Source organism: Neopsephotus bourkii, unplaced genomic scaffold (genome assembly GCF_033783945.1).
Source record: "Neopsephotus bourkii isolate Nb327-2 ecotype Australia unplaced genomic scaffold, CSIRO-AGI_Nbou_v1 NB_936, whole genome shotgun sequence".
Classification (NCBI taxonomy): Eukaryota; Metazoa; Chordata; class Aves; order Psittaciformes; family Psittacidae; genus Neopsephotus; species Neopsephotus bourkii.
Genome location: NW_026901430.1, coordinates 2,720,872 through 2,735,062, shown reverse-complemented (window position 1 = coordinate 2,735,062; position 14,191 = coordinate 2,720,872). Strand labels below are relative to the sequence as shown.

General features: G+C 38.8%; 1 protein-coding gene across 5 annotated transcripts in view; it reads left to right on the top strand.

Annotated features, from left to right (window-relative positions):
- The window catches only part of TENM1 (teneurin transmembrane protein 1), a 363,157-nt gene that overhangs the window by 256,741 nt on the left and 92,225 nt on the right, over nucleotides 1–14,191 (top strand). For all 5 annotated transcript variants that reach the window (XM_061358101.1, XM_061358102.1, XM_061358104.1 and 2 more), the window contains 2 exons: nucleotides 10,087–10,272; nucleotides 13,647–13,793. In XM_061358101.1, coding sequence (XP_061214085.1) covers nucleotides 10,087–10,272; nucleotides 13,647–13,793 — 333 coding nt within the window. The remainder of the gene's footprint in view (nucleotides 1–10,086; nucleotides 10,273–13,646; nucleotides 13,794–14,191) is intronic.

Here is a 14,191-nt window from a genome sequence, read left to right as displayed (position 1 = left end):
AAAGCATCATGTCCCAGTATGTTGATGTTGATTCTGCAGATCACTGTCCCCTTTCTTTCTGAGTGCCAGCTCAGTGTCTGATTCAGGCAACAGTGGCATCTGTGCCACTTTTGAGCTACCACTACTTTTACACAGGTGAATCTGAATAGGTATTCCTGTGATATATTGAGAAGCAGTACCAGTGCCCACCTTTTCAGCATTTTGAGCCCTTAGGAGATACAGTAAGTAAAATACATCTTCATTACTGAAGCCAGCAGGCACATCTAACGTACAGTGCACGGGACTGGGTGAGCAATTTTTTGAGGGGACCCATATTCAAAGGTCATCCTGTAAGTCAGAGAATTAAAGATGGTGTCTTCTCTTTGCAAATGGTGCTTAAATAAATCATTACTTCTTTACTGAATATTACTAATCAAATCTACTAATGAAATAATTGTGGAAATTGTTATGCTCCAAGCAGAACCCTAGTCAGTGTTAATAATAGTACTTCTGTGTATCTTGAAAGGTTTAGTGCTTATGTAAAGATGTATCCTGACCCACTCAGGCAATCTGGTGAAACTTTGCTGAAAACAAGTGTCTCAAAACGGTATTTCCTTTGGATGCTTTATTAGTTCAGGCTGTACCTGTGAGACAGCTTATAAATGTCTTATAAATGTACCACTGAGTCATCTCTTTGCCCATTTCCTTTGTCTCTGCAAAGCCATTTGGTTGTCCTCCATGTTTCGTAGTTTTCATAGGCCTCATGCTTTTTCTGAATCTTACGGTCTGCCACTTACTCAACAGGTTTCCCATTTGTACTACACAACAGGTTTTTCAGCCCAAGGAAGTGTGGACTGCATTTTCCCCTCTATGAGTGAATACAAGGGCATATCTGTAATAGCTTTCATAGCTTCCATCTCACTTATTACTGCTCATGATAGATTGTTCTGGACTGTTTTCTTACTAGTCTCCTGATCAAATAAAATATCCAACAAGATAGACGTTGCATGGCATTTCCTTTTGTGGTTCTGAGTGTATTGTGAAGGATTTAAGAGCTTGTTAGTCAGTAGTATGAATCTCCAGTGACAACTGTAATCTCAGTGCTTTACAACACATGCAACTTGAAATCAAACAGTGGAGACAAATTATAAAACAGGCCCAAATTTGACAAGGAAACTCCGTGTTTGCTTGGGAAACAGTATTCTGCTGATCAGAATACCAAAGGTTCTCCTCACCTTTGTGTCAGTCTAATCTTCTTTGCCATTATTACTTCTGCTCATTTCTTTTAAATGTTTCTGACAAAGGCCTCATCCGACCTGCCAACCTGTATCATCTCTGAGAAAGAGATGGGTTCTGTAGCTGAAGTCCCCTGTGTGGCAAGCACAGTGTCATTGTATTCTGCTTTGCACCAGTAGCAGGGCTGGGTAAACAGAGATATACCCAATGGCGAATGAGTAATCCCTTTCAGTGTATCCATTTTCAGAGCTTCAGGTGCCTGAAATGAAATCTCTGTTAGTATGTTTACCATTACCAGTCCAGATTCTGCAGGCTGTATTGATTAGATTTTTGCACTGTAAAAATACCATTTTGAACCAGAGGGAAATCGATAAAGGGTGAGAGTTTTTATATATACAAATTGGATTTGGATCAGGAAGAAAATATTCTTCATCAGAACAAAAATAAAGCTGAAAAAAAAAAGTGTGATAAAAAATCTAAGGAAAGGAAAAAAATTACTCTGTCGTTTCCCCTGCCTCTGCTCTATTTGCCTTTTGGACCTCTCTGTCCACTGATTATTTTTCTACACAAATAAATTTTCCAGCAAATTGAGTTTGGAAAAGTTTCTTTCAAATAGGTGTAGCACTATCACAAGCTATGTTACAGTTTTCTAAAAAATGCAGTTACATTCGTATACTTTGAGAGACACGATAGCATTAATGGTAGCCTTTGTACTAGAAGTCAGAGGAGGAATTTATAGTGCTTAATGCATCAGAAATAAGTTCAATGAGATGATGGTCAGATTATTTCCAGAAAGCAATTAAAACTGTCACTAGATTGATGGTGAAACATTCTGAGTAACAGACAGTGAGGATGTGGCATTTTACTTCCAGTGGTTTTATTTTACCTGCTGTGGCCTGTGGTAAGAAGATAAGGAAGGTAGTTACATATCTGTGAGGCAACACATCAGAAAAGCTTTCTGCATACATCTTACAGTAGAAAGGTTTACGATGGACAGTGTTTGGAGAACAGAGTTTTGGAGAAGTTTTGCCTTTGGTAGTAGTTTATCATTGTGTGGTAATTCTGTCTGAATTATCCCAAGTAATAGTCAGGACTGTGTGAAGTTTAGATTGCCCCTTATTTTTTTTCTGGAAATACCAACTATTCAGTAGTACTTCTTTGCAACTCTTGTCTCTCTAAAGAAGACCTGACCTGTTGAAGTGCCTCACTGCTTCCTGGTAGGACAACTCCTGGGATAACACGAAGAGGAGCACCAGGATCTGTCCTTTATTCAGCTGGATTGATTTCAGCTGTGCTATTTTTTAGTTGTCAGGGAGACCACCCAAAATCTTATTTACTGCAAACACTAATTTATTTCATAGCAAAACCAATAGATCTATTGAAGAGAAAATAAGAAACAGTATCAGTCATGTAATCAGTAGGAAAAGGGGTACTTAATAGGAGGCCAAATGATAGGAGATATAAAGAAGTTGTAAGAGAATAATTATATTTTAGGAATTTAAGGACTGTCCATGTGGTTGTGTAATGCACGGTAAACTGCAAATAGTTGTAATATCTTATGAGCCTCTCTAACATCATTCAGAGCCAGAAATGAGGGCAAATATGATTTGGAGTAGGACCTCTCTTCTCCTTGATTTTCCAAAATCATTCCTCTTCTGCTTAACATAGCCTTAAATGCTTATTACGATCTCTTGCTTCATGATAGTGTCAGGAAGGATAAATATCAACAGCTGAATAAATTTAAGCATTCTAGTCTGATAACAGACTGTAAAAGAAAACTATTTCAGACACTAATGTCTCATGTTGGGTGAGATGAATCTCACACTTTGTGTCTTTTGTTGGGATGTGCCACCAAGTCCCACTCTGCAAGAGCAAAATCTTTGGAAGTGATTTTGGAGGTATATGTGAGAGTAAGTTCAATGCAACGCTTTTGCAGTGTTCATGTAGTTAACATTGAAGTGTCATTTTGAATTCATTCACACAAACAGCACAAACTGCTCAAACCCACAAATAGTTGTGGTATTGTGAGATGACCTTAATATATTTCATTGTCAGATGTAAGTGTGCAATGTGTGGGGAGAAGGACAAGTAGTATTGCAGCAAGAGAATTTTAGATGGAAAGAGTATTTGTCTGTGAAGATGGTCTAGTGATGATATGGATTACCTACTGCTGTTGTAGGTTCTCTGTTATTGGGAGCTTTTAAGGGATGCCAGATATGATTTAATTTGAAACAATTAAGAGGAGATGATCGTGTGAAGTCTTTTGCAGCTCTGTTTTCTGTCTACGTTAAAACAGGTAAACTGAGCTACATGAGATTATATGAGATACATGTCAGAACTATGTTATTTTAGTATTCTGACAGTAGAGCAATAGTGGCTGTTACCTGTTGGTTTTGCCAAACAGTTGTCAGTTGTTTGGTAATGATCTATCATATTGATTATTTTATTTTTTTTTGATTGCACCAAATTTCACCTAAAGTTCTGTGACATTTACTCTTCAAGTGTTCCTTGGTGTTGTGAAGGATGGGGAGAAGACGTAGCAGCAGTTGTTAGGGAATGCATCTTTGCTTTCTTTTCCACACAGGAACCTGATTTCTGTTTACCAGAGGAAACCCTGCAGCTGACAGCCAAAGACTTCAAAATCAGTGTTTTGTAGACACTTCCAAGTCCCTTTGATTTCAGGCTTGAAGAGCAGATGCTACTGAATGCTGGCATAGCCTGTGTAATAGACCTGTGTTGCATCTATAGCAAAACTGTTCATAGCTTGATGGTTTGTTGGCATAGCTGTGGTTGTCCAAGAATGTAAAAAACTGTACACCTGACCAGTGTACTGTGATGCTGTTGGAGAAGCCTAGATTGGACGCAGTTATAACATCCAGATTGCCAAAGGAGTTCATTTAAATGAGGCAAATAATATAAGCTGTACCATAAAAATAAAATCTCTTCTCCTACAGATATGTAAAATTTTGGTACCGACGTTAAACCCGTACAGTGCATCCTCTCAGGTAACATTCTCCAGGGGGGGCAGCTTTCAATTAGGTTTTACTGGGGAAAAAAAAAAGGAATACCTCAAGTGCTTTTGAAACTCTTAAAACTTTAAATTTTTTGAACTTTTTTTCCTGGTGTAAAAGATTATATTAATAAAGTCAGTTTCTGAAAATGAAAGCTAGAACATAGTTGTCTCCAGGACACAGTGGGAAGGTAATTTAAAAAGCTCAGGAACATTGTTAAAATTATCATGCAAGCTTATTAAATGCAATGTATATTTAAATTGAAAAAAAACTTTCTTTATTAGTCCTAGATAGGTGATTTTTTGCTGCCTCTAGCAGTTAACCTTATTGGGCAAAAGTCAAGATAGACTAATTTCTAATCTTTATGGAAAACCAGTTATTAAAAACTGGGTAGCAAAATTATTAATATGATACTTAAGGTTTAGACTGTCTGCAGAACAAGACTCGCCACTGGATGTGAAGAAAAATAAAATGAAAGTGTTTTCATAGGAAGTATTTGACCACTTGTATTTACATACAGTTTTTTGGTCTTTGCCTGATTTTCTAACAGTTATGTTAGAAACATGTTGAATTAACATTCAAATCTTCCCTTATCATTACAAATTATAAAATATTTAGCTTTAATTTCCCCTTTCGTATCACATAAGTAGAAACTTATTATAAAACATATTTGAAAGAGCTCATTGTTGACTTAGGTAATTAAAATGAAGACTGTGGAGTGAATTTTTAATGCTTTTTAGATTAGCTCAGGAATGATCAACATATTGGTCTCCTTCTCAAGAATATGTACAAATAATGGTTCACAGCTCACATTTGCTTTCTTCCAAGAAAATTAATGGGCATTCAGAATTAAGGACATGTCAGTCAAAATTCTAGACTGAGTTGAACATTTTTTAAGTCTCTTATTTATTAATTGGCTTAAGTCTAAGGACTCTGAATTTTAGATTTGATAAAGACTGTATTTCATTAAAGTCTTTAAGAAACTGCAGGGGCTGTTTGAGGCCAGCTCCCAGCAATGTGCCAGCACATTCCTCGCAGCAGGTCTGCACTGCTGAGCTTTTTTTAGATAAGGAAATTAACTTTGCAGCCCTACACTTAGAGAACCTTGTTTTGATTGCAAAGGGTCTAGATACAAAAACTGAAACAGAGCCATGAATTACTGTGAATTAGGGTGACTCTGTTGTTTTTGTGGGAGCCATGAAAATTCACACCATTCACACACATTCACACCATACACACAATGTGAGGATCTGATCTCTTTGCTGTAGACCAGCCTTCAACCCACCATGCTCCTCCACAAGATCTACCTAGGGTTCAGGCAGGCAAGTTGGGTGGGTGGATATCCCAATAAACAAAGAGCAGTGGGAGAGAAGAGATTGGTTTTATGTAAGCCTACAACCCTGAACACCAACACTGTTGAATTGTGTGAGGTTCACTGTACATTGTGAGAATGACTGACAATTAATGTAACAGCACAGCTAAAGGCTTGTGATGTAATATCCCCAAGTCAGCTATTCCAAACCGTACCTCCTGTCACCTCCTCCTTGCTCTTGTCCTTTGCAGTCAGACACCAGCACAGCTTGTAGCTCCTCAGCAGGACAGTACCCATCCAGGCTGTGATCTGCCTCTCCTCCCTTGCCCTGCCTGCATTGCTGCTTTGATCCCTCGATGGGCTGATTTAGCTCAGCAAGCTGTCAGGTATTAACCCAGAAAAATAAAGTGAATAATTATCTGCCATTTTCATGATCTGAATGAGCTCACCAGTTTCAGGTGATAAGCTCCAGGCAGAGACCAGAGAGACAGGAGGTGGATGGAGAGGTGGGGGAGTGGAATTATAGCTGTTTCAGTCAGAAGGAACAGAAGTCTTTGGATGTATCAACTGCTTCAAAGCTCAAAGCCCTTGCTGCATTGTGCTGGCCCATTGTGTGTGCATTTTGGTGTGCTTCTGAATCATGTAGGACCATCACCTATGGAAGGAGGCAGATGCTGCATTGAGCAGAACAGTTGCATGATGTCTGGCTCGGTGTCTGACTTCAGTGCTGTCTGAATTTTTACCACATCAACTTTGTTTGAAACTCTTTACCCATTTCAAGTTATTGTATTGTTTCCCATTGCATTCAGTCACTGTCCATTCAGTGGAGTATCTCATCTTTTCTAGTCTGCCATGAAAACCCAGCCTCTCAATACAAATACAAATGTTAATGTGACTCCCTGCTATGCTGGTATTTCTGTATTTGTTTATTTTCAGGAGGAGCTAAGAAATTGTTTTGTGTTTAAAAAGAGGACAACCTGAACTGATAATGATTTTTTAAATCTAGTTTGTTTGAATTAGCTGTGGATTAAAGCTGCAGGTTCTACCACAGCATTAATAGGATGATGTTAGGCATGATTTCCCTTGCTTTGTGTGAGAAGTCTGGGGAGAATCTTGGATTTGCATGGCAGAATAATACATTATCATGGTAAACGGCATTTCTGAAGCCTCATATTAAATCACCCAAACAAATGTAAATCTCAAGTTTGGTCTCAGTGACCATAAAGTACCGAGGAGCAGGTCAACTAGCCTGACTGAGGAAAGTGTCTGGTTCAAACTAAGAAAACAGGTTTCAGTGCATCACGTGCTTACAGAATTTGATCTGATTTGGTTCAAAGAAGATTGAGATTAAATACGTGGGGGAAAAAATGTATTACTAGAAGGAAAGGCAAAAGCTAGGTAAGACCGTTCAGCTTTCCTTTGCTGGAACAGGTTTGACACATTTCTTTTTGTGATGCTTTTTACTCAGTTACCAGTATCTGGTTACTGAGCCCTGACTTGCTGGCAAAAACAAGGTGTGAAAACTGAATAACTGGGTACAGGACAACTAACCTAATGTTTCCTACTACATAGAGCCTGTTTGTGATCCAGAACTTGTCCTGCTGTGTTGCCTTTCCAAGACAGTGTGGTTGGGATAGAGGAAGCCACTGTATTTCAACAGGCAAAAATGAAGGAAAAATTGTTTGGCTATGTATGGTCTTATGTAGGAGTAGAGCATTTTAAAAAAGGAGCCTTGTGGGAAGACTGTATACTGACTGGCCTAGGATATGGTTTTTATGATAGAAAATCTTGTATTTCTGTTTTGTTAATCTGATTGAATTTAGGAGCTTAAATAGCATTTAAATATTTTATTTCTTGTGTGAAACATGGGGAAAACAATGGGATACTTTCAAACATTTCAAGATCTGTTTAATGTTGGGGTTGTAAATAGGAGTATGTGCAAGATCCATGTCCCTATGGAAGGGATGTGCCTACATTGCCTTCAGCTCTGTGCTGTTTCTTTTGCTTGTTTGGAAGATGAGTTTGTTGTGATCAGACTCTGCTGGCAGAGGTGAGGCAGGCATGCATGCCACATGTGGGAATGTGCTTGAGATTTTTCGCAGCTGTTTCTTTGATTGATTTGCAGATGGGGAAGTGGTGGGAGCTGCTGATACGATCGAAAGCTCTGTGCATTGATGTTTCCCTACTTCAGTCATTCCAGCCTACATTGTCACTTCTGCATACTGATGCTCATAATATTCCCTCAAGTTTTGGCGTCAGTTGAACTAAGCCAGTCACACAACTGCAAAACAACTATGTAGGAGACACTCAATCCAGAAGAGTCAAAAAAAACATCTCCTCCATTTACCCCAGCTTAGTGTAAACTACAGAATATTTCTTAAAATCCCTTTAACAATCTTTGCACTTACATTAAAATACCAAAAGCAGTCATTATTATAAACTGGAGGGAGATCAGGAGAGATCAAAGGCATCCTTCTAGCAGCCTAAATCCTTGAAGTAGCAGGTAATTTGTTAGATTTAATTCTCAGGAGTTAGTCCTTGTGCCAAGCTATAAAGATAGGTTAAAATAATACCAGTGGTCCTCCGCCAGTCTGGCCTGGGGGTGGTTTTTTTGTGGTCCTAGATCTGGTGGGATTTACATCCCGATCATAAGAGCAAGTATTTGGGCCACTTCAGTACCATTAAAATGACAGAGCAAGCCCCCCATGTAGTCCTCTGGGGGGTCTTCCAGGTTTCCGAGGAACAATCAAGTAACAAAACAAAAAAGCCAAGCCAAATTATGCAGCAAGGGGAAAAAAATCCTTCCTAGTACCTGCAGGCAAGCAGTCCAAGGCATGAAGCATTAGATTAATACATGATTAGTAGGCAGCAATCAAGTCTTTCTTAAGGGATAATGCCCTAGGCTCAGCACAGGTTTTCATTTGAATACAGCAGAGCTCTCTCTTTCCTTGTCTTACAGACTCTCTTGTAGGAATATCATGCAATCATTGTGTTTAGCTTGTACTCCAGTATAAAACAAGCCACAGTCTGAGTAGTAAAATTATTTTTTATATAGCTTTTTCTGACTTCCTCAGGACAGTACTTCACAGTTGCTTATATGGAATTTTATATTGCATTCTTTACCATGCCTTCTGCTTACTGAAGGTAATTTTGAGTTTGACCATGCTCTTCCAGTTTGTCACCCACTGATTCTTTCAATTGCACTCTGCCATCACCCTGGCTGTTAACAAAAATAAGGGCAAGACTTTAACTCAAGACAGAGCCCAGCACATCTGCGATGTCTGTTTCTATGCTGCTTTTTCCTTTGTGGTAAAATGATTGGAATTGATAAGATTTCAATTTAAACTTTAGAAACTTTTCTTGGTCTATACAGTGACAGCATTTGTCACTACAAATGTTTTGAAGAATGTTTATATACAATACTTCCAGGATATAAATGATCATTGTTTAAAATCTGTCAAGGGAAAAATCTTGCCACAACTAAATATGTAACACTGACATTTGAAATCAGAGCAGACATGATTATTTGGCTTACACTTGTAGTTCTATCAGCTGCTTTCCTAGAGGAAGAAGGAGGAAACATTTCTGTGGCAGGTTAATTGCAGAATAACAAGCAAATTCTGTCTCTTGACACTAATTATTCTAAATAAATTCAAACTACATGGAACCTTTTTATAATGAAGCCATTCTTTTCACAGAACAACTTCAGTCTAAGTGGAAGTAGATTGCAATTGGCATATTGTGATGTATTGAAATAATTCAGGATTTTCATTCCACTTTACAATAAGTGGTGTTCTACAATGCCCAGGTAGAGAAATGCTTCTGAGTGCCGTGAAGGAGGTACTCCTGTCTTCCCAAAGCAGCTCTTCTGTTTTCTTAGCAGTTGACTCATGAAAGTCAGGGTGGAAAAAAAATGTTAATGTTTGAAGGCCATTTCAGAACTAGGTGGATCTGCATGGCCTCTCAGCCATGTAGTATTGCATATTGCCATCAGAATGGGGTGCTGCTCTTCTGCTTTCTCCCTGTTACCTTTCTGGTGGCTCTTCTTACTGTTAAGTGAAGGCTGTTTTGGAATCACTGCAAACATCTGAATACTTCAAAGACATTTTCTTGTATATATTTAATGTGCCATTTCGTCCTTTATTTCAGCACACATGCAATATTTGAGTTTATAATAGACTTCAGAACTGAGCTGGTGGGACCTAGGAACAGACTTGGCATGTTGGTGGTTAAAAGCCTCAGCTGAAGTCAGTCAAAAGATTTGGACTTTTTAGTGTCATTATTTGTCTGCTTCAGACCATTTGCCCTACTATATCCAGAGCCATCATTTGCAGCCCCCACCCCAAACAAATAAATGATCTTGGAAATAACTGCCAAAGAAGGAGGCATAGAGATTGTGTAAGGTCTGTACTGGGTGATGAAATCCCATATTTGTTCTCACTGATGAATAATATTAGTATAGAAGTGATTAAATTTAGTATCAGTGCAAAGTCTATTTGCAGTATGAAACTGCTGTTTCATATAATGTCTTTCTGTAATCCTGTGCAGAGCTGTGTACCCTGGACTGTGGCACCCATGGTGTCTGTTCAAGAGGGATATGCCAGTGTGAAGAGGGCTGGGTTGGACCAACCTGTGAAGAACGTACCTGCCACTCTCACTGTGCAGAACACGGCCAGTGCAAGGACGGGAAGTGTGAGTGCAGCCCTGGATGGGAAGGGGACCACTGCACCATTGGTAAGGGGATTTTGTACCTTGAAAAATAAAATGCATAAGTCTTAACCATTTATACAAAGAACTGCCATAAGCATCTGTCCAGTTGAAGACATTTTGGGAAACCAAAGACCAGGCTTGGTGTAAAAAGGTGCCTTGGCAATGATAGTGCACCCTGCTTGTCCCACAGAATAGCAGCTCAGTGCAACTTTCTCTTTAGAGGAAATAAAAGTGATGAATTATTGTTTAAAAAACACACAGAAGAAAGATATCTTGGTCCAAACCTATCTTTGGCTTGTGTTTATATGTGAACTTTAAGTCAGGAAGGAAAGAATGTTTAACAAATAAAAGGTGTGAGGGGATGAAGCTGTTATTCAGCTTAAGTAATTCTTGCATTGAATCTTTTGCTTTCATGTCTGGGGATTTACATATCTTACTTATTACTAGAAGTAGTTTTCCTATAGTTGGCTTCTAGCAATATTCCTAATAAGGTAAGGCTTTCAGGTCTTTTTAGTAACCATTACTATACAATTGTAATAGTTATATTTTTAACAGAATACAACAGTTTTTTGCAAAGTCTAATAGTGTTTTACCTAATATGTCCCAAAGCAACATTTTTTATAAATGTTTTAATTGTTTATAATAGCAGGGTATTTAATTTTCAGAGATAAGCAGCATAAGCTCTCATGCTTACTTCCTGCTTCATTCATTCACTGGCTCTAGAATTTGCTAAATCAGATTAATATATCAAGAATTAGGTTTGTGAAGGAAGAACAGTCTAATTTTCTAAAGGTTGTGTAGAGCAAATCCAGAAAAGGACCAAAATAATTAAAAAGATAAACAGAGCTGCTCTTCACTGCCAGGTATGGCCCAAGCTGTCCTCTGCATGCTTGTCATCGGATGAAGAGCAATCACATCCACAGTTTGTTTTGATCACAGTCGCAGGAATAGATCTGACTGCAGTAAGAGGGTGACATGTTATAGCTAACTAACAGGTGGCAAGCCATAATCAAATGGTGTCCATATTTGGGTAAAGAAGTTCAATCCATCTCAGTTTTGTTCTTTTCTTTTTTAAGCTCACTACTTAGATGCTGACCTAGGTAAGTTTTTCATATCAGCTTTGTGAAACAGTAATGAAAAGATACAAAAGTATTGGGAATGAAGTGGTTTTTGTGACCTGTTATGTCTGAGCTGCTCTACTGCAAAGTTGCCAGAATAGATAAATTGTTTGTTTATGGAGATGCATAGGTATCCTCTACAGAGGGAGGATTTATGGAAGAAATTGCAGTTTTTAACAAATAATGTGCTCAACTCATTTGCAAAGTTATAGCAATGTAAGCATGTTTTGTGCAGTCATCTGATGTGCTCTGTTAGACAAATCAGATTTTTGCTCTTGCTTGCCTTTCCAGAGTAATGACAGAGCTGAGGACTTGCTCAGAAAACTTAATGTTGATCCTGTCATACATGAGAACAAAAAGTTTGGTTTGGTTTGGTTTTTGTCACTTGTGCTTGAAGTAAGTTTCTTTTGACAGAGAAGGAGGTTTTTTAGAAAGCTATCTATGCTAGATGTGATATAGTTCTCTTCAAATCATTTGATACAAGAGTTAAATTTGATGTTGGTTTACGTCTGGTGCTGCTCATTTGGTTTCTGTGCCTTGCCACAGGTCCTGCTTATTCATGGCAGTGCAAGTACCTTCAGTGAGTCTGACAGCAGTCCCGCAGCCATGGCCATGCTCTGCAGAGCAAATGTGCACACTGCCCTCTGAAAAAATGCCGCTAGCTGAAATATCAAAGTAACCACTGTTCCAGAAAGACCAGGGTGTTTATTTTGCATTTATTACTTTATTTCTTCAGAATTAGACAATAATAGAATCATGTAAGAATTTATTTTATTAAAATTATAGTCTTAGAGGATAACCACACACAGCAGCAAAATATACTCATATACAAGAAATGAATTAACTCAGCAGGACAATGAACTGAAGTGGAAAAACATCCCTGTTTCCCAGCACAGCTCTCACATCCTGCCCTTTCTCCCAGCTCCCCAAAAGAGGCAAATAATTGGCTTTTATGATGTATCTGGTGGTTGCCAACCTCATGCTATTTTAGAGCAGCAAATTCCAGAATTTCAGTGTGAGTGCCACCCATCTCCAGCCCTTCCAAGCAAGAGGGTCAGGCTCTCCAATCCCATTTTCAGATGTGATTGTCTGCCAAGGGTGAGAAGGAGAGAGATGATGTGTCTAGTGTAAGGTTGCCTGGAAATGTGCTGTGTGTGGGCTGTAAATCGCAACCTGAAAGACCAGACTCTCTGGTTGGTTCTTCCAAAGTCCTTTTGGAGCATCTTGGGGCTGCCAAACACATGTGCAAACTTAGTCCTCTTTTTTATTTCCTAAAATAAAAAAATTCTCTCTGGTAACACCTAAGTGTTGATATTCACTATCAAGTACAGAAGGGCTTTCAGTTTTTTGTATGTCCATGTAGGCAAAAAGAAAGGAGCTTTCTTGGAAGGGATGCCACTTGTTCTGTTAAGTTTATTGCTAAGCTTTGTGCATTGTCCATTGGCTCCATGTGTGACATGGTGAGGATATGACAAATGTCTGAGCTGGCACTAAACTATGCAAGCAGATGGACATGAGTGTGCATATCCAAGAGACAATTCCTCTCTCACTCTTATAGGCAAGCGATCTAGCTGACTGTCCAAATTACTATTGATTCTTAGCTTACAAGTATATAATCCAGGGGATGCTGCAGTCATTGTTCCAGTTTTGATCTAGAATCGGAGCCACTAAAGGGCAAGTGCTTGTCGTGTTTGAATCGGCTATAATGTAAATGAAGTGGAACTGGACATTGAAAGGAAACACTACCTCATTTGCTTTCTGTGGAAAGAGTTGTACTGTAGCTTAAATGAAATTGGCTCCTTCTCAATCAGCTGGATATTTATGAACAGAATAAAAAGGTCACCTCCACTTCCTGCAATGTATAGGATTCTGTCTGCATGTCAGTTTGTCATTCAGATGATATTTTCCATGTATAACTTTGATATAAACATTGATTATATGTGTATCTTCCTTTGTGACCTACAACTTATTTCTCGATAAGAAAGAAATGCACATTGCAGACTGTTAAATATTTTCTTATATATTTGCTCACTTTTTTCCTACACATAAAGTGTTACATACTAAAAAACCTTTGCTCATCACTGAGAAATGGTTTCTGGGCAAGCAAAGGGAAGGGCCAGGATGGGCCATATTTGACCAAAAATATAAATGGTTTGCAAGGGAACTGCGGTCATTTGAAGGCAGCAAGTATAATACTACGTGAAAGAATGTTAAACAATTGAAACAGCATAAGAAGAAAACTACTCCATGAAGGCTTCTATTTTACATTTTCTGTTCTAGATGGCTGCCCAGGTCTTTGTTACGGAAATGGGAGGTGCACTCTTGACCAGAATGGGTGGCACTGCGTTTGTCAAGTAGGCTGGAGTGGCTCAGGATGTAACGTTGTCATGGAAATGGTGTGTGCAGATAACCTAGACAATGATGGAGGTATGATTCATGTCTCTCTGTCACATCCTTGACTGTCATTTGAATCTATAGTTTTGGTGTGTGTCTTCCTTTTTATAACTAAATGTCAGTGTTTGTCTGCTCAAGACAGTTTTTCCACTGACTTCATCTGAAGCAGTGCAGTGAGGGAGCAGACCTTTGTGCTAGATGTTATTCAAGGTGATGGACATAAATTAAACCACAGGAAGTTCTACCTGAACTTGCAGAAGAACTTCTTAACTGTGAGTGTGACTGAGCATTGGAATAGGTTGCCCAGAGAGGCTGTGGAGTTGTCTTCCCTGGAGATATTCAAGAGCCATATGGACACATAATCCTGAGCAATGTGGGCTAAGGAGGTTGGACTAGATGACCTCTGGTGGTTTCTTCCAGCCTCAACCATA